Source organism: Rhea americana, unplaced genomic scaffold (assembly GCF_003343005.1).
Source record: "Rhea americana isolate MKP2758 unplaced genomic scaffold, rheAme1 scaffold_111, whole genome shotgun sequence".
NCBI lineage: Eukaryota > Metazoa > Chordata > Aves > Rheiformes > Rheidae > Rhea > Rhea americana.
This window is the reverse complement of record NW_028185162.1, coordinates 1,418,185-1,439,105: the sequence shown is the minus strand read 5'-3', so window position 1 is coordinate 1,439,105 and position 20,921 is coordinate 1,418,185. Positions and strand designations below refer to the sequence as shown.

The 20,921-nt window shown below is 43.0% G+C and overlaps 1 protein-coding gene across 4 annotated transcripts in view; it reads right to left on the bottom strand.

The window, feature by feature from the left end:
- Nucleotides 1-20,654, bottom strand: part of COL26A1 (collagen type XXVI alpha 1 chain) — a 178,712-nt gene extending 158,058 nt beyond the window's left edge. For all 4 annotated transcript variants that reach the window (XM_085315201.1, XM_085315218.1, XM_085315224.1 and 1 more), the window contains exon 1: nt 20,205-20,654. In XM_085315201.1, coding sequence (XP_085171327.1) covers nt 20,205-20,356 — 152 coding nt within the window. In that variant the 5' untranslated portion in view covers nt 20,357-20,654. The remainder of the gene's footprint in view (nt 1-20,204) is intronic.
- Nucleotides 20,655-20,921: the final 267 nt, after the last annotated feature.

Here is a 20,921-nt window from a genome sequence, read left to right as displayed (position 1 = left end):
CTGGCATGCATCCAGGATGGCAGAGAATACATTATTGCTTATTCAAAGAGAATATTCCAACTGAGAAAATGTAGTGATCCAAGCAACAGCTCCTTTAGGGCTAGGCCCACTAGATCTAATGCATGCTCATCACCTATGTATTTAGCAAAATGCCCTGCAGTGCCTCATAGAGTTGGTCTTCCACGGCTTTGCTTAGAGAGGAGAGTCTCATTCATTTTCCCCAGCCATTTCCAAAGAGGCACTCTCCTCTCACACCCTATTTAATTCTTGGAAGACTTTCATGGACAACTGAGGATCTGCAGACCATAGCCTGTAAGCTACTGACTTAGGCAGTTTCAGTGCAGGGCTGCAGATCAAGATCTCATGTCACAGCTGACAACATGTTGTTCCAGAGAGAATATAAGTGTTGATGTCAGCAGATATCCAATAATATTTATTGTGTATGTTCCAGACAGACACAAAAAATATCACTGTGGATGTTTCAGACTAAAGTAACAAATTCTTTTTCTTTCTTTCTTTTTTTTTTTTTTTTTTTTTTTTTTTTTTTTTTTTTTTTGCCTTCATTTGGAGGGACTCTGAAAAGTACTGCTCTGAGCTTACATGGACCCCTCCCTCAACAGATGCTGGGAGGGAGTTACCCACTCTCTGCTGACTCAGTAAGGCCAGTGACGAATCGCTTTGGGCCACCTGGGCTCCGAGGAGACAGCAAGGCTAACTTTCCAGGGTGTGCTCTGAGCAGGCTGAGAAAACCTCACAGAGCAGCTGGCCCACAGGGAGGCCTGAGCTGCATTTTGCTTCTGCAGCCAGACACCACGGAAGAAGGTAAATTCTGGACCCTACAAGCTTTCTGAACATCCTGTCCCTCTCAGACAGGGCTACTAACGCACCCTTTGGATGTGCCACTCACAAAAGAAAGGTGAGTCTAAGCCTGGAGACTCTAGACATCTGAGCAGCTTGTAAAACTAGAGTGAGGGAGAAAAGAAAGGGTTATAGCACATAAAGAAATCTAACCTAACAAATAGCCTGGCTAAAATACTGTAAAAGCGCCAGAAGAGCCATATACTCACATGCTAAAGCCTAATTCCTGGCTAGCACGACTGAATCAGTTTAGAGCAATTGTTTCACACAGGGGAAGGCACCAGAAAGCAAATTCTCCCCTCCTTTCTTGCCAATTTGATTTGCCTAGTACTTTTTCCAAGGCCTACCCCTCAAAGCATATGTAGGGAGTCTCTCCATCCACCTCCCCACTGTAAATACTTCTAAAAGGCRTGCGCCACAGCAAGCTGACAGCCTCATCACCCGAAGCAACTTTTATTTGTTTCCTAGTTCACACCACTGCTTTTTGTCCAAGATCCTCAGGCTCCTGGGGGTCCCTGAAGGGGCTTCTAAGGGAGTTGAAAAAGAAAAGCCAACTGTTCGTTGGCAGGCTTCATTTCACCAGACAAGTGTTCAAACTGAACAATGTCAGAAACCACTGGGCTGAACTGATCAGGACTCAGCAAGTAGCCTGTTTAATGAAGAGGCTGCAACTTGAAAACAAAAGCAGTTGCATTCTTGCCTAATCACTTCTTTGGTGAGACCACAGTTCAGCTTCACATACAAAACTGACTTGCTGTCATGCCCTGTTAAGGGCAGACCTACAGCAGGCAACACCTACCACATACAGGAGCTTCTGGCTCATGTGTTCCCTGCAGTGAAGGACACGGCTACAGTTACAGAAAACAATGTCCTTACAGCACATCATGCTCCTGCTAGCACGAAACACAGGCTTTCAGCAGAGACAATCCTACAAGGTAGGCTCTGAACAAGAATATTTATGACGCTGTAGAGTTAATTAAAATGAAGATTTAATGTTGTCTCAGTATTCCTATGAAACGATGTGCCAGAGCAGACATAAAAGCTCAAACTTAACTGAGCCAGGACAGAGGAAAGCAGATGTGTTTCTGAAAAAATGGCTTTATATGCAGGATGGTTTCATCAGTACCTGTTGCATGTATCTGGGCATGAACTGACTCTTCCCACTCCCAATAAATACTATGGATGTCTCTCAACAAGGTTGGCATTTCTGATGCTTGTGATTTGCTCTAAAGCTTTGAGCTGTGTAAACAACTGCACTGAATTATCTTTCTGTTTCCATAAGGATAAGACACTGTGTATTATACTTAGCAGAGATCAACATCTAGGGCACAGAAAACAGTAGGAGTGTTTTGATAGCTAGATAGTTTTCCCCAAGTTTCCTCGTAACATTTTTCACTCGAGCTATCAATTTCCCTGCAATCCTAGAGAGGAATTTCAATAAAATCAGAAGGTCACTGACTTCTACTGGGAAAAAGTTGCTGTTCTGGCTCAATGAAAGCAAACCATGCCCTTTTCTCTGTGTAAATAGTACAGTGTCCTACTTGCTGTGCCAGAACACCAATCCATACATTGTGTGCTGGAGCCCCTGGTTAGCCAGAGTTAGTTATTTACACATTCCACTGAGGCCAGAAGCAGAAGTTGCCTCGTGCATGCCAAGAAATCTAAAATTCAAAGGCTGCCAGGTTCTTTCTGGGGCATCTCTTCCTGAACAACCCAGTTCTACATAATCACATATTATTTATTTGTTATTCACAAATACACACTTCCCAGAATGTGCTTTGGCCTTCATCAGGATCAAGTTTACCAGCTACTTTGGCTGGTTGTTATTACCTTACTTTCTTTACTGCTATAACCTGACTTAAAAGGAAGAAAGCCCATCCTATGCCACTAGAAAGCTCAGATAAAGGTTAAGTCGGGCAGAAGGTTCTTGTGTTCCCAGTCATACCTGAGCTCTCCAAGTATCTAGGTTTTGGGATCCAAGGCTGCAATTCATCTTGTTGACCAAAGATCCAGCTGCAAATTTCAAATCATGGCTACCAGTCTCCACAAAATTAGGATGTTCAAAGTTGAGCGACTGATTCAGGTCAGTGGTCTGTAGCTCAATGGACCATTTCTAAGGAATCCATGAAAGACTACACGGGGAGGAGGAGGGAGGGGAAGAAGGAAAGGGACTGCACACAGATATATGACAACAGGATTAAGTTCAAAGCGAGGTCTTCTCTTCTGTTACAAAGTTTTAAGTGGTCTGCCAGTTAGAAGACATGAAAAGCCACAGAAATCCTGTCAATATTGATGTTTTACGCATGCCTTACTCCTACTGAATCCGAGTACTTCACAGTCATTAATGGAGGTTAGCCTGACTCCTGTGAAAAAGGGAGAAAATCTTTATAGCAGCCCATTCATTTTGGAAAATGAATAAAACTGGAAGATTGCTCATGTTTCTGAAGCCAGACAGCAGCAGCCATTTGAAGCAGCAGAGAGCCAGAGGCATGAATTGGAATAAGACAAGTTCCAGGTCTCCCACTCTGCTATGTCAGTCAGACAAAGATTTGAAGGAACTCCAATCTTTCTGCCTCCCAGTAATAGTTTGCAAAAAGGGGACCATAAAAATAAGTTCTGCCTAGCTAAGTCAGATGGGACAATTTATCTAGGTACCTCCCAATAGCATAACCCTTCCCTAGGGGGCAATACGTTTTGCGCTTAGCACACTTCAAATATTCAGTTGCCAATAGTAGTCTTAAATTCTCCCACACAAAGCGGATTATCAGAGACTGCTGGAGGGAGTTTCGTCCTAAAGGAATCTTTACCTTAGGAGGAAAATGTAATTCAGTCTGCACAACAGCTTTAATCTTCAGCAGCTTCTGCAGCCAAGTGCATTTAACTGTGCCTTCCTTGCTTTGTTGTGTGTGTGGCTGACCTTCCAAACAGCCCTACCTCCAGAGCTGAACTAACTTTAACTGATAGGAAACTGCACAAGATTTTGCCTTATCATTCTGCAGTCATTGAAGTTACAGGGGTTAAGGGAGAAACTCTGCCTACTAGAATTATTAAAAGCCTAGAAACAGGATAACTGAGCCACGGATGCAACTCTGTCAGACACACAGCTCTCCAGGGCAACATTCAACTTCCTTAGCCATGAGACCATCCCTTTTCTTCTTCCAATCCCCCACCTTCATTCACAAGGCACCTTCCAACTGCTGTAACTAATGAAGCAAGGGCCCTGTAGACAACAGCAATCATCTATTACACAAGCCTGATTCATTTTTAGAGCAGATCCACCCTGTACATCAGCAGYAATATAAATACAGAACTTAACACATGCACATAAGGGCTTACAGTCGAGCAGGCAGGTAGTACCAGAAATAAAGTTGAATTTAAAAGATTAATCTAATCATGTTCAACACACATACCTCCATACTTATATACCTATTTGTGCACACACAAGGAGAAAGGGGAGAAAGGGCTCAAGGAAGATTTCACTAGCATAGAGTCCCTCTGATTTTTTACCCACCATCCAGCTCCTCTGTATTTGCTGGGGGCATGTTCTGATTGAATCAAACAATAATTATAGTTCAGGCCAACCATATTTACCTTCATCATGAAAATGAAAAGAAGTTAGTGTATGACTGAGTGCTCAGAAATAAAAGGGGGTTTCACTCCTTTGAAGTTCTTGACTTTTACAGGCATTCTTCTCAGCATTGAACTATATTGCTGATCCCTCCCCCAAGATTATTGTAATCAATGAGAAGACAGTAGTTTCTGATGTTCACAGAGGGAGAGAAGCATAAACCTACAAAAATATCCATGGAATCTGCCTTTGTTAAATTAGAGTGATTCGATGGAATTTGGCATTCCATATCCATGCAGTATGGAAATCATGCACAATTACAACCAAGTATGTCATTTTTGCAACATGAAAGGCTCTAATTCAAGGAGCTTTTAAAGGAAGAACCTCTCTCTAAACATCTTTGCACAGCTGGATAACTCAGCTGTAGACAGGTCTCCCATCTTCATATTTCCAACACATACACAGTACTGCTATGTTCATTCCTAGAAAGCTTAACCTTGAAGGGAAGGGTGCAGGCAAGGAAAACCAGTAAGACCTTGATTGAATGTATAGAACCGTGATGAAACACAAACTATTTGTTTAAAATATACCCATCTTTCTAAAGGACACATTTGTCATTTGACTATGTGCCCTGGTCCAAAAACCTGATCTGGTACTGCTGAAGCTGAAAACAGCATCCCCAGTTTTCCTTTGATTAAAAACTAACTATGCACTCTAAGTCAGTACCAGTACACTAAATTTACAGCAACACAAATTCATCCAGAATTAAGCTCTCCAACCTTGAAATAGTAGAGAGCGGAGGGGAAGTTGTGGGTGGAAAGACATGACACTGACACACACCAGCTTATCCTCAAGAACTTTGGGGAGAAAGAAAAGCGTTAAGAAAACTAGTAGTAAGGAGTCAGTAACCCTATAACACTGTCCCATGCATTATGAATGCTTCCGTTGTAGCAASAAAGCCTCCTCTACCATCCACGAAGTCACTACCTGTAGCTGTCTCTAAGTTCACTAGCTACAATAAATTGTGACAAAATTCAGTGAAGGCAATACTTCACATAGTCTGTGCCCACCAACACAGCAATTGCAAAAATCAGTCTCCTGCATTTATAGAGTGAATTAGCTCGTTTCCAGTATCTCCTTCAAATCAAACATTTAGCAATACAGGGCCTGTATTTGCACGCATCAACAGCTAGTCCAGAAAGACCCAGGGTATGTTCCTTAAGGTTTTGTTTGCTTGCTTTTTACTTACATGGCCCTATATGGGCAACAGTGCATCTTTGTGCCTCAGATTCAGCCTTTTGATGCCAAATTCACAGCAGCAATGAAAGCCACATGCATGACAGAAACATATAGCCTTTGCCGAGATGGAGTAGTTTTTCATTAGTATCGTACTGGCACTGAGAAACAGATTCCTACAAGGGCAAAAGCAATGTCAAAGGACAGCACTAAGGATATCAGAGAAAAAATTAGGAGAGTAGGAGCAAGTCACTGCTACCTATTAATCACATGATATTGACCTGCTCATTTAACATGTATGTTACAGGCTTTTCCTGCATCTGAACAGTACAGATACTACTGTCGCTGGAGACAGGTAGAGCCATTTGACATCTAAAATAAYCAAACAAATCAAAGGAGAGATCCCACAGACAAAATACTGCCTTTCATCTTAAACACAATACAGATTTGTTTTTCTGAATTGTGTCAATGCTCAGAGCAATGTCTCACTAGTTCCCAGTACAATGGGTCCAAAACAAGGCACTGAAAAGTGGATCGGCTTCAGACTCATGAGTGCTAGAACATGACTGTAAATACCTTTATAGACAGTTATATCACGTAAACAGAACCCAAACTCTCCTAGCAATACTTCCTCTACCTGCTATCTCTTTCTCCTTTCCTGCGGTACATAACAATCATATCATTCAATCTAGGTCCTAAATTTGTTCAGCAAGTTGGAAAATATTTTACAGGCTCTAGTATACAAGGGAATATGCTGCAGACCCTTCTAGGCTAGTCAGCTATTGTGCGGTTGCCTATCATTGTGGAGAATCAGATTTAATGAGCCAAAGGGATCTCTTTCAGTCTAGAATTTAAGTCCTTGTAAGTACATAGGTTTAGCTTTATTCTGCACACCTCATACCATAAACTATTTCAAATGAATGTCATAGCCAGACATGCCAGCATGCTCTTTATAACAGCTAAAGAGACAGCAAGAGCCACAGAGGTTGTGAAATGCAGACACAGCATTATGCCTGCAGTACCTTAAAAATCAGGATCCTCTGTTTATGAAATACTTAAGTCACTCTCCTCAAACGCAAATATCAGAAATAAGTCAGACTAGACAAATCCCATCTACCTGTATTGCTTAGAGATCAATAAGCCCTCTTTCCCTTCCTGATGCCTCAGCTCAGCCACTCACATCTATCAAGGCAGTTCAAGGTCAGGTATCCATCCACCAGCACTTGCACTAGGCACAAGGACTCTGGCTGAAAGAGCATGGAGCAGTGGCTCCAGAAGAGTTGCTTGAACTCCTCCACCATACTAACAGGCCTGTATTCCATTCAAGAGTTACCTGCTCAGCTCACAGATCCCTAAGCTAAGCCATTTTGAGTGTCCACTTCAATAAAAACAAAGTCCTGCAAAACCTCCATAGCAGGCATTCAAAGTGTTAATCAGTTTGAAAAACAAAACCCAAAGGCTGTGTGTGTTAATTAGCTGTTTAAATTGAGAACTTTTTATTCCATGTGTCTGCTGTGTCTGGCACAAGGCTGTCCTGGGCACACAATAAAAAATAATTTGGAAAATAATCGTATTGTTCCAGTCACACCCATGGGAGTTGCATGTGTAGGGAAGCAGGAACATCAAAACTGAGATCTGTTGTGTGATCAGAGAGCTAAGTTTGCCCTTTACAACRCTCAGTATTGATTCAAGTGTATGTTGGGAGAGAGATTAGAGACATCCTCCTGCCTTAGCTCACTGTCTCAACAGCTTTAAGGTAAAAAATTTCTACTTAACCAGCCTACAGCTTTCAAAAATCATTTTTACTGTAGTACAGTAGCAACACTCTTTATAAGCACATATCCACACCCATGGGTGGTTAGGCGATCCCATCTTTCCCTTTTGCTTTCCTCTCATGCCACTTATTCTCGGTGCCCATCTAAATACAATGAGTCGCCCTAAAACGTTTTCCTAGTGTTCTCCAGGTGTCAGTTGCGAAGTGCATCCTCCGCACAAAGCAGAAATGCAGTTGGGACGCAGTATTCACAGGCATATGACATTCTGCTACACCAGCAACCTCCTTTTCACCTTTCTCCAGGCTCCCACTCTTACACTCGGCCGGCTGTGCTGTTCCAAAGCCATCGAAGTAACTACATAGCATTTGCTGGAGATCAGCTCTTCTGCACACAGTAGCCCCAAACCCCTGCTTGTGAAAACTCTGTGTTGTCTCATCAACTTTTAATCTCCCTCTTAACCAGATGGTACACACTGAAATCACTCGCATCCCATTGCACTTGAACRTCTGTAGATAGAACATAGGAAGACATCTAGAAGTAGTGCTCTACCAGCCTTTTTTCAGTTAAAAGRTTCTTGCTTTTTGACACAGCTTTCTAAGCTTTCACTTAATAGTCTCCATATCTCATTTCTGGCCAAGTACAATTATTTATTTTCTCTTCATAAACCTTGCTGCAACCTAGTTTGTTCACRGGAGGGAAGGGGGAAAGAGAGCCCTTCTCACCTGAAGAGAAACACTAACACCTTTCTCTGTTATTAAAAAATTCTTGGGTAATCTAAGAAACTGCTTTAGTGCCTCAGTGCTTTGGAAGCTTCTATTTGGAAGGGAGATGGTCTTGAGGGAGAAGATCTACATTTCRGTATCCAGGTGGAAAATGGGTTTGATTTGGCCAAGTAATAATAGTCAAAAGAAAAACCCCCATAGCCTGCGCACGCACAGTAGATTCCTTAGGAATGATAACACTGCTTTGAAACATTCCTGAGTACACATGCAAGAAACCGGATGGGAAGAAAGAAGCACTTAGCCAGAGAGGTGACAGCAGGGGGTCTGAAGGAGAGCTACAGCCAGTTGGCCAGAAAAATTCTTGCACTGTTCTGTGGGGAATTATCAAATATGGCAAAATCCATTATATAAGCATTGGGCAAGATGGAGGGGTTTGTTTTGGTGTTTTATTATTTTTTTTAAAATGTGAAATTACCTACCAATGCAAAAAGAGAGGACAACCTAACTTTCCCCATCAAGGCAAAGTGGGAAAATCCACAACATACTTTTAACCATGAATTTGGTAAGGGGGCAAAATCAGCCACGTGAACTTTTTTTTTTTTTTTTTTTTTTTAATAGGAGTGGGGGTCATTTATCAGGCAACTCTCTTCTCACCTTTGTGACTGGAAATGTTTAGAGCTATTGGTATTAGAGCCTCTGCATGCAGAGGGAATGCAACAGGCACTAACCAACACCAGATACACCCATATCCCATTTTAGACTGATACTACTTGCAGAAGCTTGCAGTAAATTCAAGGCAAAGACATTAAAGACTGCTGACATTTTCCTCCCTCAAATTTACACAGATTTCTCCAAAAGCAGAACGTTTGGAGGCTGAATAGAGTAACATGAAGGAAAAGAGCATGAAGGATAAGACTTTTTTCTGAAAAGAGATGGTTATAACCTAAATTTTATTGATGGCTAACAGTTGTTTTATGTCTTTCTGCTGTCTCTCATAGTCAAGCTTTGGAAAAGTAGCATACATTTGCAAACCAGGAAACCTGTGAATGACACATAGTTCAGAAACTGTACAGTCTACAGAGTATTATTATGCTAAGCATATATATGCAAACAGTCTTTGTACATTACAGCTAAAAAGCTTGTTTGTGCTTTTTCCCCCCCATACACCCATAATTTGAAGGTTTTCCTTTATAACCTTCCATTGCAGTTTGGGGGAATTTTTACATGCAGTATTTCAGCAAAATACAGCCACCCTTTAGGTAAAGGCAGCAGCTGTCACCCAGTCATTGCAGCACTCACTTGGCAACTTCGTAAGAAGTGTACAAGGAGGCCATATACCAGGAAAGCCACTGAACACCAATATTTATAGCACATATTAGTGCTGAGATTCAAATTAAACGTCTGTGATGCACGTGCCACACTTCCTGCGGGGGAGAAAAAGGAAAAAAAAAAAAGAAAACAAGAATGAGTTTCAACTGAAACTTCTCATATGCATACACAAAAGAAAGGTTTTATTGAACAGGATTTCAAAAGAGCGAGTGACAGAGAATAACTACTGGACTGCTTCTCCTTGCAGCCAACAGTGGTACAGCCTGTTCAATTGCTACCCACAATACATGAGCCACAGCCAGTGAGCCCTGTCTCTCTTTAGGCCACAGCAGGATGTTCAGATACAATAACCCAGGCACGTGGGTAGCACAAGCTGACTCCTAGGTTCAACCAAGGCACAAGCCAGCCCCTTACCAATGGATACAATTTCATCCTTACCTTCCCAAAGATTAAGGGGCAACTTCTCCAGAAGGTAYGTGGGAGCTGAAAGCTTAATACCATCAAAATTCTAAGGTCATTTCTAGATGCTGCTTTTAGAACCTTCTAGTTCAGATGCCAATAACCACTTGGCAGGGACTGATAAACATAATTAGAGAGCTTGATGGTTTCAAAGGACATTACCCAATGAACAAGTTGCTGCAGTTCTTRCAACAAATTCCCAGTGGGTTTTGTTGCAGAGGTCTTAAAGAGGTTTAAGCAGACTTTTAATTACACTATCAGGAATCAAGTATTTTTCTGGGGCTTGGCAAAGTAGCATCTTATTATTTCTGCTTGCAATGTGTAGTCATTCAAACCTTATCCACAGGCCTACAGCCTAGGAATTCCTACAACTTTGTAATCCAAAWTTTTTGTATCATTTGTGATATACATTAGTGACTTCCAGTAACAGCAGCCCAAGAGACAGTATTTTACTGTGCGATAGTTTAAACTATTTGGCTCTGTGCTTTATCCCGAAATACACTGCAGGGAGAGAATATATTTGCTGCAGGTTACGCTGATTTACAGCGGCATTAAGCCAAGTGCTGTAACATCCTTCAGAGCCAACTTGCCTTTTTTGCTCTTCTACTATACATCAGATGCTGCATGGGAACGGAGGAACTTTACAGCATCGTACACTAGACCAGCCATTGCTCAAAAGCTGGTATTGTGTGGCAGCAACAGTTGTTGAAGCGACAGTTTTTCATCGCATGCCCACGGGTCAGTGCTGCTTCCATGGACACACAACACATCCAGCCTCCCACAGCCCATTCAATGAACAAGGGGAGAGAAAAGCACCACAGCCAGTGCCTCCGCTCTACCCTCTGCTGCTGTTGACTCCAGCCTCTCCCACTCAGCACCTCCCTCCTCTTCACTCCTGCCTCTCTCAGCCTGACCTCCTCACTAAATCTTTCTCTGCTAAGGTCAAAGACTAACTCTCATAGACTAATTCCAGCCCTCCAGGCTCAGAGAGGTACATGAAACAAGGAGCATGCTGACCTCTATTCTGTAACAGTGGAAGTTTATACTAGAGCCAAGTATTATCATTCATAGATTTATTATAAACTTGTGCATACATTCACATACAATACTAGATCTCTAGATGGAAAGCTGCAAAATCTAACCACACCCTCAGAAAGTACTCCCCAGAGCCTTCCCTTCCACAAAGGGAAGGATTACTATTCCCATTATATTCAGGGAAAATAAGAACTCACAAGTTTCAATTCCCAGACTTTGTGCTATGCTATAGAATACAGGCAGAGTGTTTGTGAGAACAGTCCATTTGTTCAGGGAGAGGATGGAAAAAAACAAAGCCTTATGAATCAGCCAGCTGATAATTAAAAGCAACTAAATCCAGATCATTTTAAGCTGCACATGAGAATCTGAACTCCTCAGAATCYGAATTCCTTTGACGACCAGAAAAGCCAGGGTCACTTGCCCAGTTGGTCACTATTGTTCTGTCCAATACAGTTCTAGTAGGAATGCATGTTTAACAAAATTCAGAGATTAGGCATACTAAAGAATGCGACTCCCCCTAAGTGTTTAGGTTAGTGGAGTTTGCCATGCTGAAATCCTGAAGCTTAAGCGTATCAAATTTTCTCCGTCCTGTACTGCTAGTGCCAATGACAGACCCAAGCTGACAGCTCAGATCTCAGGATCCCTGCCATTTTAAGCTTAAAGTTCATTAAAAGCAGCATAAAAAGTTCCCCTCAAAGYTGCAATGAGCATTAATTAAATCAGTGTTTTCCCAGGGATGTGGAATACCAAATGACAAAAGCTCCCATGTGCCAGAAACTCTCGAGGGGCAGTTTAAACCAAGCCAGAGACTCAGATGGCCCAATTTCAAGTACCTAGCAATGGAGCAGCCCATTTTCAAATGCCTTAGAATGGCCCAGATCTCCAAAGAGAAATCTAGCATCCAGTGGCCAAATACAGCACTGATATGCCAGTGACCTTCCCAACATCTAGGTTAGCTCCTGACAGATTAGAATCCGTGTCTTGAGCTCAATTTATAAGAGGGCATGCAAGATTACAGTCAAATGCAAAACTGTCACAAAAACAAGTCATACAGGTAATCTTACAGAGATTCTCAGAAAACTTGTAGGAAGGCAGCTCTCACCAAGCCAGATACCATGCATAAAGCAGCTCTGGTAACTTGCAGGGGCAAGAACTTCTCAGTCCAAAACAGAGTAATATCCAGTGCATAGAGATTTGAGATTCATAAAGGAGAATTGCCAGAGACACAGCAATCCCTGGATAAATATATATGAGAAGGTTAGAAAYAGCCTAGTCATAACAGCCTAGTCATACCTCAGAGTTGGTGGTCTTGTATTTAGAGGTACTAAGGATTCATAAGCAGCACTTGAAGGGGATACAGTAGCTTGCATTGTGCAAGACAGACTTAATAGGAGAAAGGCAGGAAGCATCTAAGATCCTGTTTCTATGGGAGTCTCTTATTCCTTTTCTGTTAACAAAAGGAAAGGCCAAAAAAACACGAAAAAATTCTGTAAGACTCGCATAGTAAATCAGGAACACCTATGGCTGTAACACAGGAGCTGCTGACAGCCAGACCCAAGTACCTTCCCCTAGAAAATTTTCAGTCATCTCAGCACAGCAACTAAAACCATATTTTAGCTGGCATCACTTTCACTGCCACCTGAAARTGTGAACAGTTCCAAGTTTGGACAAGATATAGCGAGGATACAAGCAGCCAGACAACTCACATTGAATAGGGTGGAAAAAACAGAGCAGTTCCAGGGGAACAGAAAGAATCAGATGAGAAGAGAGCCAGTAACCCAAGCAAGCTGAGGGGCAGAGAAGTAGCTACAGAAGATCTTTTTCCCCTGGAGAAAACATTAGCAGAACCTTCCTTGGGTTGAAGGGTTAAATTCATGACAGATCCCCCTCCACACATGCACGAGCAGATCGTAGTAGAGCTGTCACTCAGTGCTGCCTCAGATGAGGATTTGAAGAAGCTCACTGTCCTCTGCTGCATTTACAGCAATAATGACAGCCTGGAGAAAGAGGTTAGAAACATCTGAGTTTAATAAGGGCTAAGCAGAACACAGCAAAAAAATGTCTGCCCTTCCGTTCAGGGCTACCACACCCCACCAAGCACCGCAGCAGCAGGCCAATGGGAAAGGAGGCTTGGAGACGTTATGTCATCCAAACACCCACAGCAGCCTATCTGCCCCAAGCCTTTTCATGATGAGAAGCAGCATTTCAAACCAAGCTGAAAGCTCCCAGCACCACACTTCTGAACTGCGGAACAAGCATAGTCCTGTGGGGAAAGAGCAGATGGCGACTGACCCCAGGCACAGGACAAGGCAAGCAGAGAAAGGAGTTCCTGCACCATGCCTTAACAGAGAAACTCCATCTCACAGAGTCACCACAACAGGACAAGAGGAAGATCTAGCTCACTTAGCACCTACACTGCTGCCTTTTCTTAGTCCCAGAGACCCACATGCCTACAATGAGAAGAATCCTATTCCAGTTCTTCACTCACACAGAGCAGAGGACAAGTCACCTTAGTGCTCTGGTCCTACATGCTGTGTCCCCTTCCTCACTTCTGCACTGTCCATTCCCCAAATTATCCTTACCTGACATCTTTCATAAAATGCCTTTGCCTACACTGCCTTCATTTGGCACTTGCTTCCTACTCCACGTGTTCAGTCCGCTTTTTTTTTTGGAAAGGTATTCCACTGAGCAATGAAAAGTGGGATTGAGTTTTGCTCACCTGCAGATCCAAAACTAGCTCCCCACTAGAACATACGTGCACAGAAAATGGGACGCAAACAAATAGGACCTGCCCTAACTCTACAACTCAGCACAATTTGATTATAAGACCATATACAGTAGAATATTTCCCTACCTCACAAGTCCATTGTGCTGGCATTTCCAAGATGCTTTGAGCAAACATATGTCTGTAAACAGCACAAATACTGCAGAAGAATATCACTTCCACCCAATTCCTTGGAGCAGAAAAAGTTGGAAGTGATTAAAAAGACATCTGATTACATAACTTGGTATCAAGATTGGACATGACTATACGTATTTCTGTACAGTGGTACCTCACATCAGCATTAAAGTTTGGGCAGATAGATTGTTTCCTCAACACAAAGGAATATAGCTGAATAAAGAAAGCCTTACTCAGCTCTCACGGGACAGCTTAGAGGCATGCAGCAGACCACAAGAAAGTAAAAGGAAGAGTCCTACATAGAAGAAACTCACAGATACCTGCTCTTCTCAGGTTTAAAGGGGGGACTTAAAAAAAAAAAAAAGTGTAACTACTTGGGGTTTTAAGAGGCAGATACTTGAACTGGGTTTTCCAAATAACCCATAGAATGAAAACATAGAATTATGGAAAAGGAGACCCATCTATCCTAGACATTAAACATCAAAGCTGCCCCAAACATTTCTYTCAGCAGCAACCATCCAGTGGGCTTTTGGCTGAAAGCCCTTTAAACAGAGGAGGTGGGGGATGTTTTTTGGTTTGTTTGGGTTTTTTTCTTTGCCAGAGTACGATCTCCCTACTTCTGAAGCTGAAAATGTGTCTCAGATCTGAAATAGCTTCCCACTTACCCTTCCCCTAAAAAAAAAAAAAAAAAAAAGAGAGAGAGAGAGAGAGAGAGAGAGAGAGAGAAATGGATATAACCATTTTCAAATACCCAGGCCTAAACCATTACAGACAACACTTTCATTCAAGCATGCTCCTTAATTACACATCTGTTCATATCCGGGGTGGTGCGGAATTAAAGATGTCAAACAAACCAAAACATCTCAAGCTCATTATTCAGGGTAATAAATTGCAAGTCCATAAATAATTGTTCTTCCCAAAAAGGAAATAAGGAACAAAAGCAATAGAGAACAGCATCACAGTTCCTACCCTCTTCCCTTTCTGTAGTGCCCCATTGAGTTCATATACGTTAAGCAGGAACCTTACTACTATTCAATTACATAGTAGATTGAAGATCTGGAGGACAATATTCCTGTTACTAACATTTTGTTAAGAAAAACTTTGCAGCTCTGATTCTTATTAGAGTCTTTTTTGATATCCAAGTTGGCATGAGCTAGTTGAAAGCCTCAAGATAAACATTCTGTCTCAGTGAAATTAGAGTTAAGCACTGTCTCTCTCCAACTAAAAGTGACTCGAGAGCTTTGAACATATTGCAGAAATGAAGTCCAGTGAATTTTAATATCACCCCACAGGAGAGGTAGTCTACGATTTAGAACAGAATAATGTGGTTTCAGCTTCTAGAGATGCTAGAGGTCTAGATCTAGAAAGAGTTTGCTAGTTAGTCCATTACTCTAATCGGCAGACCTACAAGCACTCCATGCTTTCACTCTTTAATAGTTATTTTAGTTACAAATTCAAAAGACATTCTTAATTTTTTTTCCCTTTATCAAGACAAAGCCCAATCAGATAAAATAGAGAGGTAAGCAGTCTACGATCCAAGAGTCACAAAACTACTCAGCCAAGCAAAGCTGTTAAGTTTCTAACCTTGTGTGTTTCATGCAGGGTTTTAAACACTAACAAGCCCAGCTTTGAGAAAATGAACAATTAAGAGTTATTGGAAGAGACACASTTGTTAATTTATCCAAGGAGAGCACGAGTTCACTGCCACCCATTGCTTTGCCTCTCCGCTGCCCTTTTCTTTTCTAGAGTTGGAAAATGAAACATACATGACAGGAAACAATTCACACAAACAGCTGGAAAGCCAAGACAGTAGGAGATTTCCTAAATGAATACAATTTAGTGCAGTAACTAAAGTCATGCCTGGTATTTCAAAGCAATTCCAGTGTTGCTAGGCCCTTACACACTGTTCTAATTGCGCTGCAAAGCTACGGCACTGAACCCCACAAGTTAGATGAAGATCATATGGCTAAAGAAGACAGGAAACAAACACGGGATAGTTGAAAGGTTTGGCGATGAGCTTAAGACCTTCTGACCTCTTGGTTACCTGGGTAGGGTACTTCAAAGGGGAAATAGTGCAGAGGACTCAGCATGACACAAATCCCAGTTTGTTTGCTAGACATCCCTGCACAGTCTACAGCACACCACAGAGATCTTTGGCAGTGAATATCTGTAGGCTATTAGGTGATAGAGGGAATGACTCAAAGCAAGAGCCTCTCAGGAAAAGGAAGGGAACCACATTGCTCTAAAATGTATAGTCTTATATTCCACACCCATTTAAGAACCACAGGGACTTCAAAATCTGGGCGTGAATTCATGTTCGAACCATCTTTCCCTCGGAAACTCAGAATTAACAGACAACTGTCAGGAAAACACTAGGAACACATTCTAAAAGCACTAGGCAGACTACATAGATCAGGATACTGTTTTATGAATCACCCTGTAATATCAAAACCAGGCTTCTCTCACATAAACAAATCCACTTACTTAACAACACTAAAGCCTTACCTAACAGGCTGAAGACTAGTTTATTGCATTACAGCGTAGTTCAGCATAGTCCTTCAAATACACAGGAGAAGCAAATTCAAAGTCTAGCAAAGGTGTAGCTTATGGGACACGGAACAATGTACACAGCTGTTTTGAAGATCTACCTTTACTAGATCCGCTCCAAACTTCTTGATCTTGAAAGCTAGCAGCAGTTCTGGTCACCTATTAGGAGACTGCCTGTCTCAAGATAATTAGCAGTGTATTTCAAGAATCAACCAAGCAGGAAAGCATCAACACACCAGTTTTGTTTTGTTTTGTTTTCCCCAAGGGGAGAAATAAGATAGGATAGAGTACAAGAAAGCTGATGTCATTAAAAAAAAAAAAAAAAATGCTCTCCTACTTCAAAGCAGCACAGAAAGTATGTTTACTTGCTCCACTGAATTCAGTGCAAAGTGATCTGTCCTCTGACATGGAGCAAGTCATTGGCAGAGCCACAGCTAGAACACAGCTGTGTCTCACCTTGGCTGGGCTCTGGTCTCTGAAGCAAGTATACAACACAAGAACTGAGTGAAGCCATCTAGTCYTCTGTGTTGAAATCTGTCTCTAGTGACCAGAAGTTGCACTTACAGATTTCCATGGATAGATGTTACCTTCCCCTCTAAACTCATCCTCGGGAAACATCCCTGCTACAGCAAGCACTACCAACTACCATTAGAAGGGCCTATCTATCCAACTACTATCAAAATAAGCAGGTACCAAATTGTAACTATCAATATAGCCTAGTTAATAATGCCAACAGAAACGTTTCTGTTGGGAAGATAGCCCCTTCATTGCTATACTTTGGGTAAGATCCACTTCCTATTCTCGGTAGCAAGTTGGAAATCTGTGTGTTGAACATGAACATCAAACATTTGGCTTGGCTGCTACAATACATACAATGCCTGCAAACACTGCGGGTTGGATTTCAGTCATTATTGCTTCTACATGCCCTAGAGAAGTTCATAGCATTTCAAGCACATGCAGAGACATACTAGAAGTTTCTTATGTCTAATAGACAAGATCTATCAGTAAAGCCAACCAAAAGCTTGAATTCTCATTAAAAAAATAACAACAASAACAAGCAAGCAATATTCCCACCAGAATAAGTACTGCAGAAATTCATTGAGGGATGTGAATTATGCTTTCCTTCCTCCTTCTCTAATTTCCTCTCTCTTYACCCCCCTCAAGGCTTTTCACACTGTCCAGGGCCCCTGTTGTCAGGGGAATAAAAAGCTCAGCAGTCCTTAGAGCCCTGGAAGCCCATCTCTAGGATAGCCTGCAACCTGGACACCAAGGACGGAATTAGCTACTGAGTTTGAAACTGTTTTCTAACAAGAAAAGAAAAAATAAAAAGGTTGCTGGAATCTCTTCCTAGTGAAATACAACTTTTGTGACAAGTTAGTTAAAAAATTTTGATAGCAGATTCCCAGACAGCTCTATCATGTCTTCACAGGCTGATCAAGGACAGAAAAACCGAACTGCAAGAACAGGGTGTGTCTTATGTCAAGGAAAGATGTCAGCTGTAGAGCACTACATCAGCATAGATCACAAAACTGCTGCAACTTACCAAAACCTGGAGCTGCAGTAGCAACTTCCAAGGCTTCAGCCTGTTTATTCTTGGCAGAAGGCATCCAGGAAAAGTGCCAAAGTCACTGTAGACAACACACACTGGGAAAGCCACAGAGTGGAAAGCGGGAATGGCTATTAAGTGCCATTAACAGCTATCACCTGCCCTTCTTTTGGTCACTGCAACCTCCCCAGGGTAGAGATAGCAGACTCTTATTCTGATGCAGCTGCCATTGCTTACCATAACAATTCAGGTGCTGTAAGGATCCCCAGTTTAGATGGGAAAAAGGACAATGAACAGTGTAAACAACAACTTACACCAGTCTGATGCAGTCCTWCTGAGAAAGTGCCTCACATCCATGCAGATCAATGTCAGATTTAAGAGCAAAAAGCCTCATTCTTAATCCCACACCATATTAAATCCATAAGAGCACAGCAATCCCAACCTGAAACTGTACCCTGCAGGAGGCTCCCCTCAAAGGGCTAACATTGTTGCTGGGTAAAGTTTTCCCACACAAATTTCCCCATCAAGAAATGAAGTTTTTTGTTAGACATTTTCCAACAAAGCTTCACCATTCAGTGGGAAATTCTAAACATACAAAGATTGCTTCAACGTGTGATATTTGACTAAACACTTGAATCTTTATTTCAAAGCTTCCACTGATGATTTCCCTTTCCTTCAAAGGTTGGGGTTTTTTTAATTTTTATTTCCTTCTCTGCTTTAAGCCAGAATCAGAGATTCACACATGGCAAAGTTCCACTGGACAAGAGTTCTACCAGCTTTCCCTACCTCACTGTTTAAATCCACTTTAGACGGTTTTATGCAGCACTTTAAAGACTTGGAGAGGGATATATTCCCCTGACAAAGTGTCAGCTATCCAAACAACTGACACATGGGAAAACCATGCAAGCGTGTGAATCGGGAAAGGTCTTTGGTGAGCAGAGATACAGTACATACTCATGTAAGTGTGGTAGCTCTGAATAAAGTTCTGCAGGCTAATAGATATGTAAGACAAATGACATGTGGTTCTCATTGCAACTCATGCTATGGGAAGGGGGTTCCTTGGAACAGATCCAGCTAGGATAGGTTTATCCCATTACTCTCCTATAATTTTCTGCTGTTTCAAACCCTTTGACAGTTACTGTAGTTTTAACATCACACCCCCTACAGACTGAGGCATGCTTAACAGGCCAGCAAACAAAACCACCCCCACTTGGAGACAAAATATGCACCATATGTGGGAACTGTGCAACACACTAGGATAGCACCCACTCTCGTACTTCTGTGCCACACTGATGCAACCCAGTGTGCAGATGCCTTATCTCAATTCCAAGCCCAACAAACTATGCTAATCTACCCCACCATCACCACAGCAGCCTAACTCACACAYGCTAGGTATTAGGATGGGGAGGGGTACAGACAAGATGGACGAGCCYTGAATATTAAATGGGGAGGGACATGAGAATTTAAGGGAATCACTGAAAAAAAATGTGAAATTTAAGAACAACTGGAATCAGGTTAAGCCACTCTCTTACTTTATACAGTGCGGCTCATTCATCTGAACAGCTGTTTCACCTCTAGAGAAATACCCAGAGAAAACAGAGGGGAGGGGGAGTCTAAATTGTTTGCTCTATTGAAGCAGCAAGCTACAGTAAATCAAAACTGATTTACATTAAGTTTATGAGAAACGGGCTCGGGGCAGGGGGAAGGAGTGGGAGGTTTGGTTCTAAATAGCTATTTGAAAGCTGCAGCTCTTGAATAGAGATCTATAATTAAGGTCTTTCCTTTGTTGAGCTGAACAAGTTTTCTCCATAGCCAGGGGCTGTAACAGTTCCCTCTGCYGGCATCCCCAGTGTCCCAGCTCAGGAGGTTTTAAAACCCTGGATCTGCACAACACAGTGACACACTGCCCCATGGCCCTGGTACAGGCAAGTTTTCATCCCCAGCAGACTGGGGGAGGCAAGAAGGGTAGGCTTTGAGGGGTTTACTTGCCAGAGCTCAGGTCCTCGACTCCATCAGCACCTCCTGCCCCAGAGGGACACTGCCCCAGGCAGGTAGGGAGCCCCTGGGCAGCCACCCGCCCCGCCGCCTGGGAAGGATGCTCACCCAGGGCACAGCAGCACTGCATTCCCCTCGCAACCTCCTCAGGGATCARAATGCCAGTCCAGGCAGTGGGGAGAGCATTTCTGCCCGCGATTTTGCTGTCCCGCTGCTTGGGCCCAATCTTACTCACCGGCGACTGGTGAAGCCACTGCCCGGGGAGCCCGAACTCTGCTCTGGGTAGTTGTGCTGTAGGGTTGATGTTGGGAATTGGTAGAGGAAGCCAGTCCCTAGCACACATCCTTGCAGGCAGCAGCACCAGGATAAGAAAAAAGCAAACCGCATTTTTGCGGGAATAAGCTTTTCCTCATACACCCCCTTTCCTCTTACTCAGCACAAAGCCGCAAGGCCCCCGCACCTCCCCACTGCGGGGTCACGATGGGAGCCGCCGAGGTGGGGATGGCTCAGGAGCGTGGGACCAGGGGGGCAGGGCTGCCCCAGGCACAGGGGCTGCTGCTCTGGCTCTCAAGGGGAAGCCCAGTTCCCTCTGCAAACTGAGCCCTGGCTGCTGCTGCTTGCATAGGGTGTCCAGGGCCAGCGCTGCTCTTTGCGCCCAGGGCGCACACTCAGCCCCGGATGCCTTTTCAAATTTGGCGAGGTTGGTCGGACTCCGTCAAAGGGGGCGTGGGGTTTCTGCATTAACCCTTGCCAGGCCTGACAGCAGACCCCGCTGCGAAGGGGCTCTCTGGTGAAAGCATCAGGACACCTTGGTGCCTAAGGCCTGAGAAGCAGGCAAGCCACAGCCCTACCTGGGTACAAAACCTGCCCAGTGCTTGCTCACAGCCCACACAGAGTGGCTAGTGGGGGAAAACGAGGCACAGGCATCACTGTGCAGCCTGCGGAGGGCTGG